Source organism: Neolamprologus multifasciatus, chromosome 8 (assembly GCF_963576455.1).
Source record: "Neolamprologus multifasciatus chromosome 8, fNeoMul1.2, whole genome shotgun sequence".
Taxonomy (NCBI): domain Eukaryota; kingdom Metazoa; phylum Chordata; class Actinopteri; order Cichliformes; family Cichlidae; genus Neolamprologus; species Neolamprologus multifasciatus.
In genome coordinates this window covers 19,636,400-19,658,516 of record NC_140446.1, presented here as the reverse complement: position 1 = coordinate 19,658,516, position 22,117 = coordinate 19,636,400, and the positions used below count along the sequence as shown (strand labels likewise).

Below are 22,117 nucleotides of genomic sequence, written 5' to 3'. Positions count from 1 at the left end.
TGAAAAACTAAGTGCAACATTACTGCTTCCAAAGGAATTAAAAGGGTAAGTAGCAGCCAGGTGCTGATAATTAAATGCACTTGATGATTAACTGATAATTAGCAAATGTGAGCAGCTCTATAAAAGCAGATATTTTGGTGATTTGCAAGTCTGTGTTAACACAATGCCAATAATTAAAGACATCAGCAGTGATCTTACAGAAGCAGTTGTTGCTGCCCATCAATCTGGGAAGGATTACAAGATTGAAGTTCATCATCCTACAGTGAGGAAGATTATTCGATACCATTCAGGACAATCTTCCAAGGGGAGGATGTCCCAGCAAATTCACCCTAAGGTCAGACCATTCAGTGTTCAGAGAAATGGAAGAAACCAAGACCAAGTTGCATTTGAACAAACCACAAGACAATAGAAAGAATATCCTTTGGGCAGATAAAACCAAACTAAAGATGTTTGGCCACAATGCATGATACCACGTGGAGAATACCAAACACAGCACATCAGCACAAACACCTCTTAACAACTGTTAAGCACGGTGGTGGAGGGGTAATGATTTGGGCTTGTTTTGCAGCCACAGCAACTGCGCACCCTGCAGTCACTGAGTTGACTATGACCTCCCCTGAATGCCAAAATATTCTAGAGTCAAATGTGAGGTCCTGTCTGACAGCTAAAGCTTGGCTGCTCATGCAACAGGACACTCATCCCAAGCATGGCAGCAAATCTACAAGAGAAAGGCTGAAAGAAAACAAGGTGTTACAGTGGCCCAGTTAAAAGTCCACACCTGAACCTGTGCAAAGTGCTGAGGGCCATAACAGAGCTGTGCATGAATAAATATCTGCAAACCTTAATCAATGAAGCAATGCTGTAAAAAAGAGAGAACAAAAATTCCTTCTTAACAGTGTGAGAGAGTGATAAAGTCACACAGAAAACGATGCATTCAAGTTATTGCTGTTAAAGGAAATGCTACGTGGGCTGCTCTTTCACACTCTGCATCCGCATGTTGGCTCAGTTCTGTTAAATAAATAATGACACAGTTAAATATGTCATGTGTTGTTCTTCAGCTCAGGTCTAAGCCCTGGCGTGGACTGGATATTTTGTCATTATGGCCCCAAATATAAAAACCTAGGAATTGAAACAGCCTTTGCTTTCTTTTCACCATGGCTTTAGATCTAATATACCAAGATTTTAAAAACAGATTTTACTACAGGGTTCAGTCTCAACATCGGATTCCAGGGCTAGTTTGGGTCCACTCTCTTTTTTTTCTCTTTTTTGAATGAGCACACTGACACATAAACAGAACATGAGAATTTATTTGCTTAATTTAGAGCAGAACATAGAAACAGTGACAGCGGTCAGGGCATTTTCATTCTTGTCAAAATAACAATCACTGTTATTAAGAAGGGACTGAAAAAGAGCGAGAAGGACATTTAGGAGGAGAAAGCCAGTAAGCACCTGACAAATGTGCCATAATTTCAGCAACCATCGCTGCTGCTGAAACTGATGGTATTTTCTGCTGCCATCATGGTGTGATGTGCGAAAGCTGATAGCGTCAACACGCCTAAAGCAGCAGCAGGTGAGTTCTGTTCCTTGCTGCTAAACTCTTTCACTACGGCAGCCAAGGTGCATCCAAAAACAGCACCGGCTTTGAGAATAGCAGGTGGTGATGATGAAGAACAAAATTGCTAAATCTGATCCAACAAAATGTAAATGATTTTAACAGCAAACGTAAGAGCTGATTATAAGACATTCAACAGTTTAACCCCTCGAAATCTTGAAATCGCCACAAAGATGAATCTCTCAAGAAAACGACTTTCTGACTTTTATACATTCTGTCTCTCAGGCCACGATATCAAACGTCAGTGGTAAACTTGATTATAGACTGACCAGCCACTTTATTAGGTATACCTTGCTAGTACTGGGTTATGGTACCCTTGGATTGTTTTTATAGCGTTGTGGCAAAGATTCAGCAAGGTGCTGGTCCATAGCATCACACACTTGCTGCAGATATGCAGGTTGCACATCCATGATGTGAATCTGCCATTCCACCACATCCCAAAGGTGTTATATCGAATTGAGATCCGGGGGCCATACAGTGAAGTCATTGTCATATTCAAGAAACTAGTGACGTGCTGCAGAGGCAGCCACCACCACCAGCAGTCTGAACCACTGATACAGGAGAATTTAAGACTCATCAAACCAGGCCACATTTTTCCGGTCTTCAGTTGTTTAATTTTGGTGAGCCCGGCTGCGTTATAGCTTCAGTTTCTGGTTTGTAGGTGACAGGAGTGGCACCCAGTGTGGTGTTCTGCTGCTGTAGTACATCTGCTTCACCGTGTGAGGTGTTCAGAGATGCCCTTCTGCATACCTTGTTTGTAAAGAGTTGGTTATTTCTGTTTCCTATGAGTTTCTCCTCTGATCTATGACATCAATGAGGCATTTTCATCCAGAGAACTGGTGCACACTGGATATTTTCTGGATCGTGTAGTAGTGTAGGAATATCCCAGCATATCAGCAGCTTCTGAAGTACCACCTTGTCTGGCACTGACAACCATATAACGTTCAAAGTAGCTTCAATTACCTTTCTTTATTATTCTGATGCTGAGTTTGAACTTTAGCAGGTTGTCTAGTGTGCCCAAAAGCACTGAGTTTCTGCCATGTGATTGGCTGATTAGGTCATTTTCTGCCAACTGTTGGTCTTTCACCTCATCAGGCCCCAATCAACCGACTTCTTCAAAACACACACATGTTAAGTGCAGTTTTTGACTTCTTGATTTTAGCTATTTAGCACTTGATCAGATGTACCTAATGATGTGGCTGGCGAGTGTATATTGAGTGAGTTCATAATTCCCTGCTAACACAGAAGAAGTTGCATGTAGATAATAAGCTTCCAGCTGCATTGTTTCCATGTAGTCAGAATGAAATAATGTCCATCATAAATCCACGAGGAAACACTTTGAAATTGGTCATAGTGTTATTAACTCCTATGGCACGCTCACATGATGTAGTACTGCTAATTTTGTGACATTAATGGGAAGGAAGCATATTTTTAGCTTTTTATGAAATCCTTGGTTCCTTTATTTTGATAAAGCAGTTTTTACCTAAACAAAATAATGCAAGATATGCATTTTTAAAAATCTCTGTGTTCACAAAAGAAAAAGAAAACACACTCCAAGTACGAGTCTCGGGTACAGTCTTTCTCTGTTTCTACAGGCAGCTATTTGAAACCTTGTCACTCTCGTCTCCTAATAACCTCAGTCAGTAGTACCATGCATGACTTCACCCACCTAGAGGGTGACATCACTTCTAATGGTGACTGCATCTGCCTCAAATGGCACCCTGTGTCACTTGACCTAATGAAGGAAAGGTACCATTACATGCCCACACTACAACTTTACTGGCTTGCTCATGTAATACTTGTTTTTAGTGGTTAAAGGGCAAAAAAGATATAGATGAAATGATGAACATACATAAAAGGATGTCATGTCATGTTACGTTATGTCATACTAATAACTAAATCTGTGAAAACATGAAGTGTTCATTAACACTAATTGTTAAAATCCTCACTCAAAACACTGTTCACTTCATTGAGTTTCTCTTGGCCTAATATATACATATGCAGTCCTCTGTTTGATCACCTAGCTATGTGAGCCTCTCTCAATAATGCTCTTTGCAAAAGGAAAAAGAATAACAGTGATTTAGATTCACATTAAGCACTTAATGCCAACAATGAGATGAGCTAGGACTCAGGTTTGGACTAATATTGGTTTGTATTAATACTCCCAGAGGGCTGAGCTGCTCAGGCTGAGTCCATCTCCCTTAAGAGTGCCTCCCTGGTCTCCACGCAGGTATTTGCCATTCTTGCCACGGATGGCGAGACGACCGTGCTCAAGGAGCTCCAGAGTGAAATCCTCAGGGGCCTCGCCATCTGAACACACCAGCCCGGCACTGTTCACGTACCAGAACCGGCCATCAGCACCTGCGGGGGTTTAAAGTAAATACACCAAAGTCAGAGTAGACAAATTGCAGTAAACAAGCAAATTAGAGGAAAACTAAGCAACCTGGCTTTTTCCAGAAGTATGTTTGATGTATGTGCTGACCTTTAATATGGTAGGCTCCATTGCTGAATTGCACAGTGAAAATGTCATAGACAGATCTGCTGGCATCCAGTGTGTTCGAGTTTCTGTGGTGGCAGATGAATCCATTCTCTCCTCTAAGGATAAGCATGGGTCGGTTGATGAGTTTCAGAGTGAACTGTTCATCATCCCCTGGCAAAAGTCAACATAGTAATGATCAGAAAAAAAGAGAGGTAAGAGCCACCTCTTAATTACCAAAGAAAGGGGCTATAATATAAAGGACTGTCCCCTACCGATGGAGTCACTGACAGCGACTAACTGGCCGTTTTTCTTGGTACAGATGTATTTGCCATTGCTGGCTTTTAGTGCCACCTTGTGGCCAAGCCACTCCACTGAGAACATGGTGTTTGCTGACCTGTGGTAGAAAAGATTTCACACTTTTTTGAAGTTCGGTGTTTTGGATAATGTGTAAAATAAAACAAAAATTGCCAAAATTTGCTGGGACCATTCCCTCATAACAGTTATTTATCACTCTATGTGATACACTTGTTTGCTATCTCATGCACTCATGCGACCATTCCTCTTATGTTAACCCTTGCATCTTAATGATCAGTTACTTCTGTTGCAATGAGTCAAATTTATGTAACGTAAAATGTCCAACTGACTCATTTTCAATGATAAATTCATTAATTTTTCTCTATACAACATATAAAAGTCTTCTCTTACAATTCAGTTGCAGTACACTGGACGCCTCCATGAGCCACCAGAGCCCAGCAGTTCCCTTGGCTGGTGCGGAATGTACACTTCTTGGTTTCCTTGTCAATCTCCATCTGAAACGTCTCCATGTCTGTCTCATCTTCCTGATTGGCTGCAAGACTCACTCCTGGGAGAGACGAAATAAACACATGCTGTCACTGTTACTTTGCTTTAAGCTGGAAAATGTGAGGTGTTTTTAGTGTTGTAGAAACACTGTGATTAAAAATGAAGTCGCACTGATTTGTTTAGCTTGGCCTACAAAAGATCTTGTAATTATATCTGATCCTGTTATTTTGAAAAAATCTCTTAAACTGCACTCTTTATCCCGCGTGTCGTCCTCGAATATCTTCCTGAGGGTAAATACATTTTCAGTGATTGCAGCTCTGGATGCAGTTATGAAAAGAGCATACAGGAAATGGAGAAACAAAATAATTATGCCAAGGCAGGAAGATGCTTCTTAAAGTGAAAGTGTTATCAGCTGTTTTAGAGACACAGCACTCTCACCGTGAGGCTTTGTGTTGATTACACCAAGACCACTTAACACCTGAACAAAAATCTCACTTGTGATTGAAAAACACTTTATTAAAATCTCTAAGATATCAATTATTTTAGTATTTTAATTATTTAACGTGAAACAGAAACAGCTGTGACAAACTCTTACTTGGGTACTTGGTCTTCTAGGTTCAAAGGCAAACACGATTAATCCTCTGTTATTTACTGAATGTAACCCATTAGTTTTAAGTAGATAATTTGCTTCTTGTCTATACATATTTTAGTTATTTTGTTGATTGCCACATTTTAACACTGTTATGAACGCAGAGAGGAAGACAATAGTTTGCCACAAACTGCAAGACAGCTTGCAGAGGGCTAAGCCTAAATTAGATGCATTCCCGAGTATTCCCAATACATTTTCCTAATCCTTTAACAACACTAATCTGCATGCCTCTTATCTCTTCCTGTTCTATTCCCTGGTCATCATTCTCCACCTTCATCCCTTCCCCGATCTTTTCCTGCGTACCCCCTGACCCCCCTCAAGCCCCACCTCCCACCCTCACCCCACCTTTGGCCCTGTCAGTCTGCCCTCCTCACAGCAGGGCTCTGATATAATCAGCTTTTGAGTGCTACCCGTCCAATCCCTCAATCCCCTCAATAAAAGAATAAAGGAAAAACAGGAAGAGACCAGAGGATTTTATGGTCCACACTTAGCAGGATGTGCAGATAATTACTAAAACCTCTCAAAACTCAAACTGAAGGAAGCACGGATGATAAAGCAGAGGGATAACATGGTAAAAATGCAAAAGAACCAATGGCACAGTTTAGTTATAAATAAACTACACTAGAGGGTTACAATAACTTGCTAGGGTCCATAATGAGTATCTATGCTTAGACCTCTGAGGGTATAAGGTCCAGCTTTTTTAACTGTTCCCAGAATTTGATCTAATGTGTGCTTTCAGTTCCTGTGGTCGTTTTCTTTGGAACAAGCTTCCCCCTGACCTGAGGTCAAATAGAACTGTATCTACATGCAAAAGAGGAAAACAAGAGGAAATAAGTCAGACTACACTAGAAGTGTCTTTGATGCTAACCACTGTGGGTTAGTATGTAACATGCATGCACAAATTAATGTTTGACACTGAATTTTCCACCTAAAAGGACCATGTTGTACATTGTCACTGAATGAGTTACTAATTTGCTGAGCTGTTAACCTTGTGAAGCAATGGCTTGGATCTGAGACAAGGAGCATAGCAATGACTGATTCTCTTCTAACTCTTAAGAAGACACATAAGATAGTACAAGTTCTACTTTACCCCGTTAACTCATTTCGTGGTAGTATCAGCCACCTCAAAAATGATCCCTTTAACTGCTAGCTGTCTGCTCAACTAATTTGAGTCACTGAACTGTAACTCTGTTTATTGTATTGGTGTTTTTGGGGCCTGCTCTAAGATTACTTGTACAAATAGGCTGTGCAATTTTTTTGCCCCATTAGGTGAGCAAAATTCAGTTATTTTATTTGTATGTAAGACCAACTAGCAGCTGGCTGTGTTTGCACATTCAAACTGTGCTCTTTACTTATGTAGCTAGCTAACCAAGCTTGCTAGCATTGGCTGATAACTTGGTGCTTCACCCTCTCCTCAAATAAGCTGATAAGCTAACAAGCGTCTGAGTCCAAAAAAACAAAAGGGCAGTGACCAAAATCTTAGGGCTGAGGTTTCAGCTGAGACTCCAGCCGTGGGTGAGGTCAGTAAGTTATAAAAAGAAAAAATGTAGCTGTAGCAGTGAGTAGTTTGTAAGTGTTTGCTGCCAAGATGCTGTCATCTATGTAAACTATGGGTGACTGTGGTAAACTGCTAGCAACCAAAGCAATAACAAGGAGGTTTTTGTGCAGCAATGAATACGTCTTTGTGACCTTGTAACTGCTCATTATGATCAAGACATCAAGTGGTTAAAGGTTAATAATGGATGCATGTACATCTGTAAATAACTTTGGCATACTCCAAGACAGATAGACATTCAGCATGTGTGAGAGGCCCGATGACAAATTTTTTGTTGCTTCCCTCTACAACTAATTTCAAATCTCACTGTTGGAAGGAGAAAAGGGGGCTGACACGTGACAAAGATGTCATGGTTACTGAGCCACTGGGATGCTTTAATCACATCTTATTCACACCCGATAAACGTGGTATCATGAAGTCTTACAACTGGTGAAATTATCATTGATCTTAAGTGCATTTGAAGCATAATTTTTAGCCCTTCCACTCTTCAGCTATGCCTGGGGGCCTATCACTCCCATTCTCTCTCATCCCAACTCAATGTCATGCTTTGTCTACCTATTCCATGTGCCCATTTCACACTAATTCAACCCAGAAATGATCTTCACACAGGGCTCAGCTGGGACCTCACAGCTGCTATTTGATAGATGAGAGAAAGGGAGGCAGAGGAAGGAGAGAAGGATGAAGGAAGAGAAAGAAAAGAAGAACAGATAGGGAGGGAGATTAGATATACTGAAATCCAAGCCAGCAATCTGAGGATAAGAAGTGAGATGTTGTCATCAAACAATGAGCACAGCACACACATATCAGTACACTCTCTGGAGGACAAACAGGTAGATTCAGTAGTGCATTATTTTGGATCAGACCCCAAAACCAGCTCCACTTCCTGATGTTGTCTTACAGAGCCTGCAAGTGGAGCAGGCCTAACTAATCCATCAACGATAGATGGCTCTGGCGTCAATTATTAATGGTAAGCTGATGCTACTATCCCCATGTACCTTATTTCTCTCTCTCTCTAAATTCTTCATCCTTTACAACTGCATTTCACTCCAATTATTTTTTCCGCTTATCTGTTACTGAGCTCTGCACGCCTGATCATGTATGCGGTATGTGTGCTTTTATGTGTCTGTGGACCTGGAAAGTTTGTGAAAATTTGGACTGTCATCTCCATTTCACATTCAGGGCAGAGTGGGCCCCTTGTGCCCGAGGAAACGTGATGAGAGGTTTGATAACAGATCTGTATGACACATTAAGACATGCACACTTGTAAACTATATACAAGGAAAAGCACAAACACACACTTGCTTCAGTGTTTGATGCTGGTTAAGAATTTATTTGATTCACTCACCTTCCACTGAAACCCTACAAAAAAAGCAATATGACCTGTCACAATGGCATAGCTTGCTAAATAGAGCATATTTACTCTGTCTTTGATTTTTCTTTCCAGTAGCATATAGAGGTTGACTCAGGCTGAGGTTAACAGGTTAGATTAACTGGTTAGAGCGGGATTCAGTGGGGGACAAGTTTTGGCCGCAGGTATGAGGAAGCTTGGGTTTCTGAAAGCAGACTCCCCTCCCACCCTTGCCTTCCAGGAACAGGGGCCAACTTCATCAATAATTCAACACACCTCATCTCACCACTCGCCGCAGTAGGATGGTATGGTAGTGAGTGGGTGAGTGTCTCAAAGAAAGATAAAGCTATTGTTTGTGCGGGACAAGCGTAGGAAGGGGAAGGAGAGAACAGATACAAAGTATGCTGCAAAAAGTATCCTTGCATGCATGCATGCATGTGATGTGCTACATATATGTGTTTAGGGTTTAACCATTTTCTTCCTTTCCCTTTAACCAATCAGTTTTCAATGCTTTGGTTCCGGCTTGCAGCCCCCACTGCTAACCAGGAACAATGAGTGGTGGGGAGATTCAATTACAGCACCCAGGCCTGAGGTAACTCAACCCTGCAGACAAGAATCTGCAGCCTGTGGATGGCTGTCATGACCAAGTATGCTGACAAGGACTGGGGGGTGTATGCTAATCTGCCCCAAATCCAGTTTCAAATCAGACCATCAAGCCCTTTGGACCATCAGCAATTGAAACTCTGTGCAAGTCCCTCCTAATGCAAGTGTGTTTGTAGTCACATGTAATGTAACCCTCACAATTATAGTTTTTGTAGTTTTTCTGCTGCGCTAAACAAAGCCTAATGTCGATGTCGATGAGGAGCAGGTGTAATCCATCAGTACAGTAGTGTGGTGTCGTGCCTGCGCGCTGATCAAATAACTCCCCTCCAACAGCCCGATCACAAGACTGAAGAGTAAATACATAATACAGTATCAACAGAGCATTACTCTGCAGTATATTGGTTACAGGCAGCTGTTTCAGTAAGCTCAAGGGGTAAAAGCGTGTTAACAACATTGCCCAACAAAGCCAGAAGGTACATTTGAGAAGGATTGAGAAGGGATTTTCAAAAAGAGCTCTATTTGTAATAGATTATTTAGTGAAAGAAAATGAAAACAAAGGGCCCTTTTTCTGAACATTTCACGATGAAGTATCTGATATTTTAGGAGTATGGAACCATCTTTTTTATTCTTAATACATAAAAAGTGATTGCAAGTTGTTCTTGAGAAGTCTGCTTCTGTTATTCTCCTTGAAATGTATGAACATTAAGTCTGTTATTTAAATAAAATAACTTATTAATTTAGGCTCGATACTGATGTAGGCCAGCAGCCATGAACACAAATGACCTGTTTGTCTCAGGTCTCAACGATGGGGCTGATAGTTTCCCATATCAGCCCCAGCAATCTTGTTTTCTTTGAGACATGCAGCCACGTACCGTATTGTTGATGCAACTTGATGTGCAGACTACATTACCCATAATTACCATGCATCCCTTATCGGCTGTCAATTTCTCCTTCATTATGTATGCACATAGGTCTTTGTCTGTCAGCAAAAGCTCGTGTGACCACTCTTGATGGCACCTAAGGTCAGCCATTGTCCATTTAATCAGACATGTGGGATTCTTTAGGGTACTAGCAAGCTGCCAGGGGAGCAATTTGTGTGTGCATTGCAAGGATTTAGGACAAAATCTAATTCACTAGAATATCCTGTCCCTCTGTTATTTCTGTGTTTTCCTACCTTGTCTTATGGAGACATATCGCCCATTGGCTGCTGTCAGAACTACTTGAGGGTGACTCTCCTCCAGGTCAAATAGTTCATCTTTGCCTGGCTTTGAACATCGTCCGGACCTCAGAGTCCCTGTAGGACCCATGGGAGACAAATACTTCCCCTCACAGTCTTTGAAGGCCAGCTTCCCACACTTCAGCTCCAACGTGTATGCTGTGGCCCTCCCGCTCTCCATTAGGAGCTTTCCATCATTGCCGAGGAACCGGCTGTCGCAGGTCTTTAGGCAATACTTTCCTTCCTGGTAGACAAGGGTCAGGAGCGCTGCCACACCCCAGGGAATGTTCAGATGCACAGCAATTTCCCCATCCTCCATAGAGAGGTGGGCATAACGCTTACGGGCCACAGACAGCAGGTTAGCCTGGGGATGCAGAGCCAGGTGGACTGCCCACAGCTCTGCATCTGTGATCACCTGGGCAAAGCAGGACAGGTAGTCCCGAGAGCCGCCGAAGAAGCGGAGGTACTGCTCAGACTGCAGCGCCCAGCGGCCATCTGACTGAGCCACGATGAGGAAGCGACAGTCTGAATTGTGGCCATCTGCCTCACAGGTGACTTTGCCGTCCTTGTTGGAGGCCAGGTAGCGTCCCAGGTGACTGCGTAAATAGACCACCTGGCTGTCCTGGGAGTCCTGCTCTAAAGTCCATATCTGCTTTTTCTTCAGACTGGGAGCTGACGCATTCACCTAAGGAGCACGAAAAGGTATCACTTGAAAATCTTGCATATACTGATCCAACAGCAAAGCATCATCAGCAGAAATGCAAATCGACACCTTATAGTTTGTCACTCTTATTGTATTTTTATACCTTAAAGCCAAAGGACTCAGCAGTAAGGTAGCGACCCTCGTGATTGATCAGACCAAACTGCAGCTTCAAAGGACGGTTCCCATTCGTGGGCATTTTCACCTGTGGAATTGGAAGAGCAAGAAGAGAGAAGAGTGGAAAGGGAGAAACAAGTTAGCGATGAAGGGGGAAGAAACTTAGGGGTAAATGGAGGTAAAACTGAACACAGAAATAATGGAGGACTAGTGGGTTTTAAAAGTGGAATGGTAGGTGGTGATGTCACGAGGATGATGAAATATAAAAATTGCAAAGGCAGGAAATCAATTCATTAAGGTACAGTATATAAAGCACTTCCAAGACCACAAATTCCTTCCCCCGCCCATGGCGTCATTACACATTTTTCCAGCCACAGCCTCCTAATTTACTTACTGTGGTTTTGTGGCTTTCCCTCTGCAGTTTCTACGGCTCTAATTCCAGCTCCCAGATTTAAGAGGCTTCTTTCACCGAGCGTCCTCTTGTAATTCTTTTTCTTTTTGCTCTTGCCGGCTCTCACATTCGGTTGATCGGGTCTCCCGGCTCGCCTGCACTGCCGCTACTATTCTCCCTAATCAGGTTAGAGGCAGCAAAGACTTGAGTCAACCTTGATCTCTCTTCAGTCCGGTGTCAACCCCTCTTTCTCTGTAGACTAATTTTGCTGTGGACTGCTTATCTCTGCTTCTGCAGCCTACCCTCGCCCTCTCTCTCTTGTGCTGAACAGTGCTCTCTTGTCCGGCTTAACTCTTGTTCTTGCATGACTTGTTATTCACCCTGAAGGCTCAATCACTTGTTCCCCCCTCTTACTAAACTTCTCTGGGGTTTTGCATTTGCTCCTCCTTTGGCTCCTTTGCCAACTATCTTTAGATCAGTCACATCAAGTACTCTGACCTTCTTCTTCTTCTTCACCTTCCACGAAGTCTGGGGTTCCTTTTCTTTCTTTTCTTAAAAAAAAAAAAAAATCAGGCACAGGTTTGATCAGCGAAGGATAACATCCTCCACAGTCATACTAATTTTATGGAAGAGGATTGAAGAAGTCCTTCACTCTTTCCCTAAACTTAAGCGGTCCATCGCAACTGAACTCGGCAACAAAAGGTGCTCGACTCTGTAATCTTAAGCCTCTCTCTGTCGCTTTTTCCTCCCATCCTCTCCTTCTCTCTCACCGCCTTTCTCTAACCTGCCATGTGTGTAATCCTGCCTTTCTCTGCCTCTGCACCTTATTCCGAGCTCGGCACTTCACCTTTTTCTGTGACGCATAAAGAGGAGCAAGTAGAAACAATGCAAACAAAATATACACACACACAGCCCCGTGTAACCAGAGCACTCCCTGTGCCTTTGGAGTAGTTGCCTGAGTGCAGCTCTCCTTACCTGGCCGTGCTCGGCTTTAGTTACACTCCTTCTCTGATTGCAAGCTCTCTGGGTCAGTCCTTGTGGGAACTATGTCTGAGAGGCAGGGGGAGTCGGACTTTACAACTGAATTTGGGAAAGGAGATGGCGGGCATTAGAAAGGCAACAATAACAAGCTAATCAACATATGGGGTTTTGAATGAATGTGTTTGTGTGTGTGTGGCATAAGCACCTGCAATTGTGTGTGTGTGTGTGCAATCAAGCTTGCCAATCAGCCTATTGTAAGTCTTCTTTGCGGAGTAAACAGACGTGTCTGTTCCCGAATCCATCTAATCCTCAACCCAATCATCCCAACCTGGCTAATCTACTGACACAACCCCTCCCCAGTCCCCTAACCCCCCCCCCCCCCCACACACACACACACGCGCGCACTACCCATTCTGCTTGTCAGTGCCTTTAAACACACACATAGGTGCAATGACCCGCAGCAACATACATGTCATCACTGCACACACAAACACATACACACAAAGGTCAGAGGAGGGTCTTAGGGTTCATAGTAAACACCACCCACCTAAAGATTTACTCTTCCTGACCCAGACTTGAACTACACTAAATGTAATGAACAATGCGCACTGCACACAAAATCACACGCTTGCAAACACACATGCTCTGAAGGACGCGGGTGGTGCAATTTTTCCCTTAAGCCTTTCTGGTGGTAACACAATGCAAAGCAGAAGCCAACATCTTAGAAAGAAATTAAAATAAGATAAATTTTTAGAATGATAAACAACTAAGCAAAAAACTAATTTACTATTTACTTTCACATCCACATTGCACCACACACAGAGTTCTGTTGCTTAACCTATGGTGGACATCCCTTTTTTGCACACAGTCCGATATAAACCCGCCAGAATCATTTTCAGTATTTGAGAGTTTTTTTTATTCAACAACTGAGACATTAAGGTGAAAAAGCAATAGCAGAGAAAATAAGTTTGCAGTTCATTCTATCTGGGCGCAAGCAATTGAAAATTTGATGGCGTCTTCTTAAACACACTCAATGATGTGGATAAAAATCACTTCTTAGAAATGTTCACCCTGCTCTTCATGGGATCTCTTGCTGCTAAAAAAGCCTGCTGCAGCGTGCATGCACGTGCGTACATGTAATATTTTAATAAGAACAGAAAAATAACAGCTATAACACACTTCCATCGTTAAAAATCATCATCAGTTGACCTTTTGCCCTTCTTCATCTGTCTTCAGTTCTGCCTAAAATGGGCAAACTGTACAAACACAGAGGCTGAGGGGGGAAGAGATGGGAGGGGGAGACAGACGTGCTGCTCACCAATCAAAAAAGCCATAAACTGTTATTGTTATCAGTGCTATTATTTTCATTACTATCACTATTATCACTAGTACTGTACTTCCTCCTCAGATGTATCCTATCCCACGCATCATTAGCTCACTCTCTGTGGCCCCTGGGGGCTGCGTCATCGTCTGCTGATGTGCCACTGCTCCTGCTGCTGCTGTCGGCACGGTGATGCCTGTCCATAGCCCAACCAGATGTTTTTTTTTTCACCTCTTACTCTGGGACAGCGGCTGTGCCAGGTTCACCGTGGCAACCGTGGGATGGTGCTTTAGAAGCCATTACAGCGATCCTCTGATGACACTCAAATAGCTATCATTACACCTCCTCCAAGGAGACACAGTAAGGGAGGGAGGGTGGGAAAAGAGAGAGATGAAGCAGGGAAGGATGGAGGAGAGGAGCAAGGAGGGGCAGAAAGAGGGAGTGGGAGAATCAGATGAAGAATGGGGGGAGGAAGGGAGGAAACGAAAGGAAAGGAAAGGAAGGAAGGCAGCGGGAGGTGGGTTAAGGATATCGGGAAATTACACAGGCAGGCATGGATGGGAAGAGTTAAAGACATACAAGGTGAATGGAAAAGTAGAGGAGCAGGAAAGAAGTGTTGGAGAGAGAGAATGGGGAATTCAAAATGACCGTTTCTGAGTTAACAGCCTCCAGCCTTTTTCTACCCTATTAAGTTCTATTCTGCCATTACTTGGGACTGCAGGGTGCTGCTGCATACCCCACAGTGTCCCCCCTGCTCTTACCCCATCCTAACAGGCACACATCCACAAATACACAGTCACCCTTTGGTCGGTTTCCTCCTGCAGTCATCTCCACTTTTTCTTTATATCTATTTATCTGTTTATTTTTGTTTATCTCCAAGTCTTCCCCATTCTCCCCACTCTCGTGCTCAGTTCATTTCCAGAGGTTGTGAAGTGAATGAAAGAGAGATCAACTGGATCAGTCTTTAAGTCCACTGGTTGTCCTTGTTGTTTGTGCAAAGGCATGCCAAAACAAGCTGTAAAGCTGCTGTTGCTGCTGTGCAACAACAGCAACAGCAACAACATACAGTTCTTTACTACTGTAAATCACCTGGCAAGAGGACCCAGTTTTCTATCAAATATTGCTGGGATAGGGGGGTCTTTTACAGAGTTACCCAATTAAGAATAACTAAATGTACCTGCATTGCTTAGATTTAGATTTAACTCCTCCTCTGGCAGCTGAAAAAAATGAACTATTAAATCAGAATCTGTTTTTTGCAGGTGCCTTTTTTTCATGACAGGAACGCGGGAACAATAGGTGTAAATAACTCTTGAGAGATCACTTCAACTTCAGAGACTGTAAAGTGAAAAAGGGCAGTTCTTTCAGTGCAAATGAACCAAATGTGCTCATTGTAGTTAATATGAAAGCTCAAGCGTCTTTATAGTAAAAATTTGCGCTCTCCATCCCATCTTGCGTCGTATCAGACTACCTGTGTCCACCTTTTTCTTCCCTGCTTCGCTTTTCTTTACACGCACTTCTGTGATGAGCAGTTCAGAAGGTCACGCGGTGGCTGAGTAGAAAGGTGGAAACCTTTGAAAACAATGTCAATATATGTCACATGTTGCAAATGAGTTTGCAATTTTTGTTACTTTTCCCTCGTGTTAAAAATAAATGAATGATCATCCAATAATTCATTCAATAATTCATTCAATTAGCAGCTGTGATAAGGCCTTTTTGATGGCTTGCATAATTAGACAGTTGTATCATCATGCACACACACTGACCCTTGACACACACTGCATGCTCGAAATTTTCATTCCCAAAGCCACCGCGGAGGGGCGGTGTCAGCCTTCTACTTCGGCTCCTCCACAGGATCCTTGCCTATGTATTTTTTGGAGGCTACAAAGACAAAAAAAAAAAAAACCCAAAGAGAAGATTGATGCTTGGTTTGTCAGTGTTGGTGCCTGTATGACTGCATGGGGTAGGAGGCAATGAAGTTCTTTAAAAATGCTTTTAATGTGTCTTGCTATATGGGGGGCGGTGGTAGTGGTCGGACGAGACTTTATAGAAACTGAAAGGCGTCAACACGTCAAACCTTATCAACTGCAAAACATCAGCGCAATTAAAATGAAAGGGGGCGGGGAGTTGGGGAGTATTTCCTCAGTTTCGGTGATTTCGAGTCGTCACCGTACCTGAGCCCCTTTGCTGCGCCCGTATGCGTGTACGTGGCATTATAAGAGCAGGTTTGACCCTCAGTTTTAGTGCCTGGATGTGTGAATGTGGGTTATACCTCACTGCTAAGCATGCACTTCTCATGTGCTTTTAATCTCATTGGTTTTCTTGCATGCTGATTTGATTATGATCAGGGCAACACACACGCTTGAAAGGCTTCAGCGCTGCTCCGGGCAGCCCCATGTGCTCTACTGTAGTATAGTATATTACCCTCGCTTTTCTTTTAAATGTGTCTGAAACGAGGCTTTGAAACAGTCCGGATTAACTGATGTATTGCGTTTCTAAAAACAAACCGCCTCTGAATCATTCATTAATTCACATTTGGCTATTACAGTGCGGGTTTGTGTTTTATGGGCAGAGTAGCTCCTTCCTGTGTGGTAGGAAAGAGTTAATAACGATGGGCTAAACGTGATGAGTGAGGGGACTCTGTGAAAAGCAGCGGGCCAATCCGCGTCAAGATTAACACCTTGTGGCGCCGTGATTGGACTAAAGCTCGCTCGTTGTCGTGTGGAACTCAACACCCACGTGGGGGCACGGACCCTCAGTCGAGCTTTCACTGGCTGAGACCCCGCATTTAAGACCCGCCTATCGACGATCTCTCAGTGTTATTGGCCAATCGTCAGCATTCAAACACTCCCCCTTCCTCCCCTCCCCCTCTCTGTCTTGTTTTTCTATCCGAGAGGAAAGGAAATATCCCTCTCGCGAGCTCCGTGGGCTCGCGCGGGCAACCGCGCGGCCGCTTGCGCCATCGCTTCACATCTATCAGGAGGCGCGCGAACTCAGAACAGACATTTCGCTCCGGTCCTCTTCTTTCTTAACGGCTCGAAATTGCGACATAAACCATGGTTCTCTGATATGTTATTTAACTGTATGTCGACATGTGGGTGAAGAGTCAGTCCGCGTTACAGTCAGTTTCCACGAGACGTTGTCTGTTGCGATGTTTCCTTATCTTCAAAGCAGCCAGCCGACTCGCTCTCCCACGAAACTGAACATCCACCGCAACACATACATATCCGCGCGCACCGTTGCCCGTGTTTATATGTGCAGTGACACGACCGTTAACCTTTAATAAATTAACTATATTACAAAAGATTAACAGGCAAGGAGATTCAAATAGAATTGTTGCGTGAGTGTCTTTCTATCTATCTGGGAAGGCTATTGGAAGCTAACTGAGAACATTTTAATATTTTATCTATTTACAGTGAAAATTTTAAAAGTCACTTATGGGACATCCAGTGTCTCCAAAGAGACCAGACCACTGCACCTGACTACACAAACTGTTCAAACCAACAAAATCTGCAGACTTGGGAAAATATTTTATTCTCAGAGATCGTTCACCTTGTTCGCAGCACAGAGTATGCAAGCATAGACTGCAGCCCCTTTGTGAAAGCTGATTAGCTTTTAAACCAGATGTCACAAGTGCAGAGGCGGATATGACTGTGAGTTATACTACACATTCATTGGCTTGCAACTTGTCAATCACTCAGTGAAGAATAAACTGATTTACCAGCCTGCTGTACAGTTTTTGTATAAACTAATAACGTTCAAAGTGCTTTATTAAATAAGACGTTTACAGAGGCTTCCTTGGTGTCTTTTTTTTGCAGCCCCAGTAAGTTGCCATGTGCTAAGCTTTGGACACAGTACAAATTTAAGGCACATTTGCTTCACTTTTCAGAACTGGAAGCTACATCCATGTATAATAAATACAGTCTGCATTTGCAAGCTCAGCACTTGCTACCGTCTCACATTTTAATAAGAACAAACTGTAACAATAATTCAGGAATCTGACCCCATCCAAGGCCATTCTGATCACACAACCACCAAACTGTTAATCTTCTAGGTGAACCTTATTTTTCAATTAAACCTCTATTACAGCATACACTGTTTTTGCACTGAACGTCGATGTTATTATGTATTGCACCAGCCATGCAGGTGAGCCTTGACTGCATTCTGTTGTGAACACAGATAGCTGGACATGGGTAAATAGTCGTTCCTGTTTTCTTCGAAGTCCACTGCCTGGACCACATGCGCAGATGGTGCATTGCTGCATTAAGTCTTTGCAGGAATAGTCCTCATGGTCACAAAAAATTGGCAGGCATACAGATGATAGCATGGACCCTCGTGCATCACTTGGGTCCTAGTGGACTTGTGTAAAGTATAATCAAAGCTTAACTACTAACGCCAGGATTGCTGGAAAAGAAGGCTAGCCCTTACTTGGACAAATTAACCTGTCAGGGCCTAAAAAAGAGAGAATTAAAACTTGGATTATACTTTCCATGTCCACAACTCAGCATCTCATCTACTAATCACGAGGTTGGTTGTTTGATCCCTGGTTCTTCCAGTATGCCAAACTATTCTTGGGCAAGATACTGAACCCCAAATGCGCACTGATGCATTCAGTGGTGCATGAATGCTTGCAAGTGCTATCTAGAAAGTATTTTCACATATTAAAAAAAGTGCTTGCATGAATGGGTGAATGAAACAAGTTGTATAAATTGCTTTGAGTGCTCAAGAAGAGTAGCAACGCTCTGTATAAGAAACGGTCCACTTACCATTTACAAGCCAGTGCACTCCTAGTTTTGATCCCAAGGGGATGGTTGCCTCAGGAAGGGCATCTTCACCAAATCAAACACGTGGACCATCAAGACTTCCATACCGGGTCAGCGACCGCCTCCGTGCATCGGGAAGCAAAAGGTTTTTATTAATTGTCAACGGCAAAGTGTATATTTTAGTTAAATGGAGGAACACTAGCTTCTGTCTGCGATTAGCATTCAATACTATTTAAGGTCGGATAGCAAAGGAAGAAAAAAACGAAACATCCATTTCATTTGGAACATAAGCAACTTAGGACATCTATTAGTAAAATCTAAAAATATTTCTAGTGCTAGTTTAGTACTATTAAAGTTGACTATGTTCAATTAGCCTAAATCAAAGCACATTTCAGTTTAAAAAAACCCTACGTGAAGCAGTGTATAAAAAGCGAAGCACTCAGGGCCCACAAGAAGCTCACAAAACACTTTAAACTCAAATCGAATTACAAAATGGTAATTCTCCATGCCCCCCCCCCCCCCCCAAAAAAAAAAAAAAAAAGTGCAGTGCATAAGCTCCTAAGAGTTTAAAAGCTCTGACATTGGCATGATGTCAAAACCTCATAGGAGCTGCACTGGGAATTGTTGAATGCTAACAAAATAATTGTTCTTTCAGTTTGATTGAAATGATGACGGATTCAGATTTTACTAGGAAGTTAATTTCTTTCTTTTTTTCTTTTTCTTTTTTTTAAGAAAAAGAGCACAGTAGTCTTAGTATTTCATGTTTCAGAAAAATCTGTGACAACCTCCACTGTAAAGTCAATCAAAGGCTATTGAAATGAAGCAAGCCGCAGCCTGTTTGAGACTCATTCATCTTTAGACAGTATCAAATGGCAAAACTGGGTAACTTTTTTTTTTAACCTCGAGGTAGCTGAAATAACGAAGCAAACTGACAGGACTCCATGTGTTTGTTTGTTTTCACACTTGAATCATGTTTCTGGCATAGCTGGTGAATGTGGCTTTGAGATTATACAGATTTCAGTACCATTACAGGTCCAGTTATTGATTATTCATCCCCAATAAGGAGGGTGCTTTATCTTATCTGTGTCAAAAGAAGTAAGTGTTGTGCACAAAGCTCCTCTGCCATGAGTTTGACACAACTGTTTTTGAAATAAACAACTTTCAGCGAATCATGCCAGCACTGGTAAAAGGGGCTGATAAGCTTTGGAGACATATTGTTCCGATACATTGGACATATCAGTGTTTGATTCCTGTCCTCACTCTTTGCCATGGTCTTAACTGACTACTGAACTTGTCTGGTGCCAGGCAAGTTGCATGCTGTAGGCTTATCAGAGTTATTTTTTGCATGAAAGCTGCCTGAGCTATGTAAGCGGCTGTTAGTGAAATGTGGTCAGCAAAACCGAAATAAGATAAGGCTAAAAACCAGAGGTGGAAATCTCCACCCTTCCTGGATTTTTTGCATTCATATATGTTGATTTCATACTGTGGTAATGGTTTATGATGCAGACAGATAAATCACCAGTATGCTATGTAATCTTATTTTTCATCTAAAGCTTTTACTGTTTGGACGAGAGCAGTTATTTCGGGCTTGTGTCTCCCTCGGAGGCAGCACTGCTCAGTGGGCCTCACAGACCCAGCCGCAGTGACTCCTTTTGGGATTTCTTCCTCTGGAGCATCCCTTACCCTTTGTCCTCCTCTTGAAATGTTGAATAATGCCGCTAACCTCAGCTCAGATTGAGTCTCCTGTCAATATTCAGTTCAACCTCGGAATCGAGATCAGTCAGCTTTTTCTCGCCTCATCCCATGCTGGAGTCGTGCTGTGGATTTAGCTTTCTTCTGATCCAGCAGCAGCGGGCACAGCGGCCCTCGCTGTGTGACGCCTGCAGGAGGTGAGCTGGGCCAGCAGGGGGGGGGAGGGGGTGGGGGTAGGGATACCCGCTACCCCCTTGTTGTCGTGGCGATGGTGGCCATAGTGGTGGTTGCCAGGGAGATGGCAGTTGCTTGTCTGACCCGTCCCCCTCGTGCTGTCACCGGCGTTATTGATGCACGCCGCTGCTCGGCATTGTGGGAGTGCGGGAGGGAGGGCAGAGAGGACAACGGTTAATGAGTTCAGGAGGAACAGGGACTCTCCATGCTTGCTCTCTCTCTCTCCTTTCTCTGTTATCCTCTTTCTCTCTCTAACTGTGTTCCCCCATCGTCTCTCTCTCCTTCCCCCCTCTCTCTCTCCCTCTCTCTCCCCTTCATTTCTCATGGGTGTCTGTCTTGTGCGAATGTGCATTAAGAATGTGGGTCTCTCATGATCCATCATGGCAAAATACACTTTCCCTCTCCTTCACGCACATGCTCCATGCAAACACACACACACACACACACATGAAGCCGCATAGACATTGCACTCACAAAAACATGTTCTCCCACACCTTTACTCACACACTGTAACCGACTCATTCGCTACCACTCCTTTCTCTCTCACTTACACACACATGCACACACAGAAATGCGGCCCTGCTATTATGCCTGAAGGTAGGAGAGCTAGCAAGATTAATAATGACCCCTGACTCCCCATAGACAGACCCAAATATACACAGTTTGGAGAGGGAGAGCGAAAGAGCGATGGTGAAGGGAATAAAGAGAAGAACAAGGTGAGGCCAAATGCTGACTAAAAATATACAGTTTGGAAACAAAGAGAGGGGGAAAATGTATACAGTTTAGAAAGCGGTACAGATGAGAGAAGCAAGGGCGGGGGGAAAAAATGGGAGGCCAAACGCCAAAGCGCAGTGGCAAGGGACGCGGGAGCTCATGTCGGCTCTAAGCGGCTGAATTTAAGAACTCGTTTTTCTTTATGCTTTTCAAAAATGGTCACTAGAGGGGATAAATCTTAAATACTGGGCTCACATTCATGTGTGGACAAGGACAAATTATCTTTTGAAAAACAATGATCCAAAACAGGTTAGGGTGTGTGCAGTTAAGCTGAAGTGAAAGTGTACTCCAATGATTTAACGCCACGCACGTGCAAAAATATTAACCTCCTAAAAATAGAACCAGATGAAAATTCTAGACTTTTAGTCACTACTTGATACCAAGTTCCAAAAATGTCCAAAACTCTTACAATTCCCATAATGACCAATGGTGTTTTTCATTAGACTTTCACTCGTTTACTGTGCAAGCTGAAGCCTACATTACCCCTCAAGAAATTTCTCCAGGAATAAAGAAGATATCATACGTAGTTGGAACCTAGACAGTTATTTATTCATGTTTTCAGATACTGTTGAAAAACAGGACAAAATCAGTAATGTAAACCACAAAAACACAAAACAAATAGTCAAAAGTGAAGGCAGCAAAGAACCTGATTTGCATTGACCAACCAAAGTCAGTCACATTCAATGATTAACCCTTTAAGACCTACCATAGAACCAAGTCCGCCAGAGTTATCTTAATATTTTTACATGCTGTAGTGCCATTTTTGGGAGCATTTTCAGTTGCTATACATCAATATAACCTTTATAGCCCAAATTTTGATAATATGTATGATAAAGTCTACAATAACTACATAAATTACAAAAAAGTGCAATAAACTACAAAAA

General features: G+C 42.9%; 1 protein-coding gene across 1 annotated transcript; it reads right to left on the bottom strand.

Annotated features, from left to right (window-relative positions):
• Positions 1-78: 78 nt before the first annotated feature.
• Positions 79-13,651, bottom strand: fscn2b (fascin actin-bundling protein 2b, retinal). The gene is made up of 7 exons (XM_085170690.1): positions 11,475-13,651; positions 11,070-11,168; positions 10,222-10,948; positions 4,797-4,953; positions 4,364-4,485; positions 4,095-4,262; positions 79-3,973 (listed from the first exon to the last, which is right to left on the bottom strand). The coding sequence occupies exons 2-7, from the start codon at positions 11,160-11,162 to the stop codon at positions 3,768-3,770; spliced, it is 1,473 nt and encodes a 490-aa protein (XP_085026816.1). The 5' UTR covers positions 11,163-11,168; positions 11,475-13,651; the 3' UTR covers positions 79-3,767.
• Positions 13,652-22,117: the final 8,466 nt, after the last annotated feature.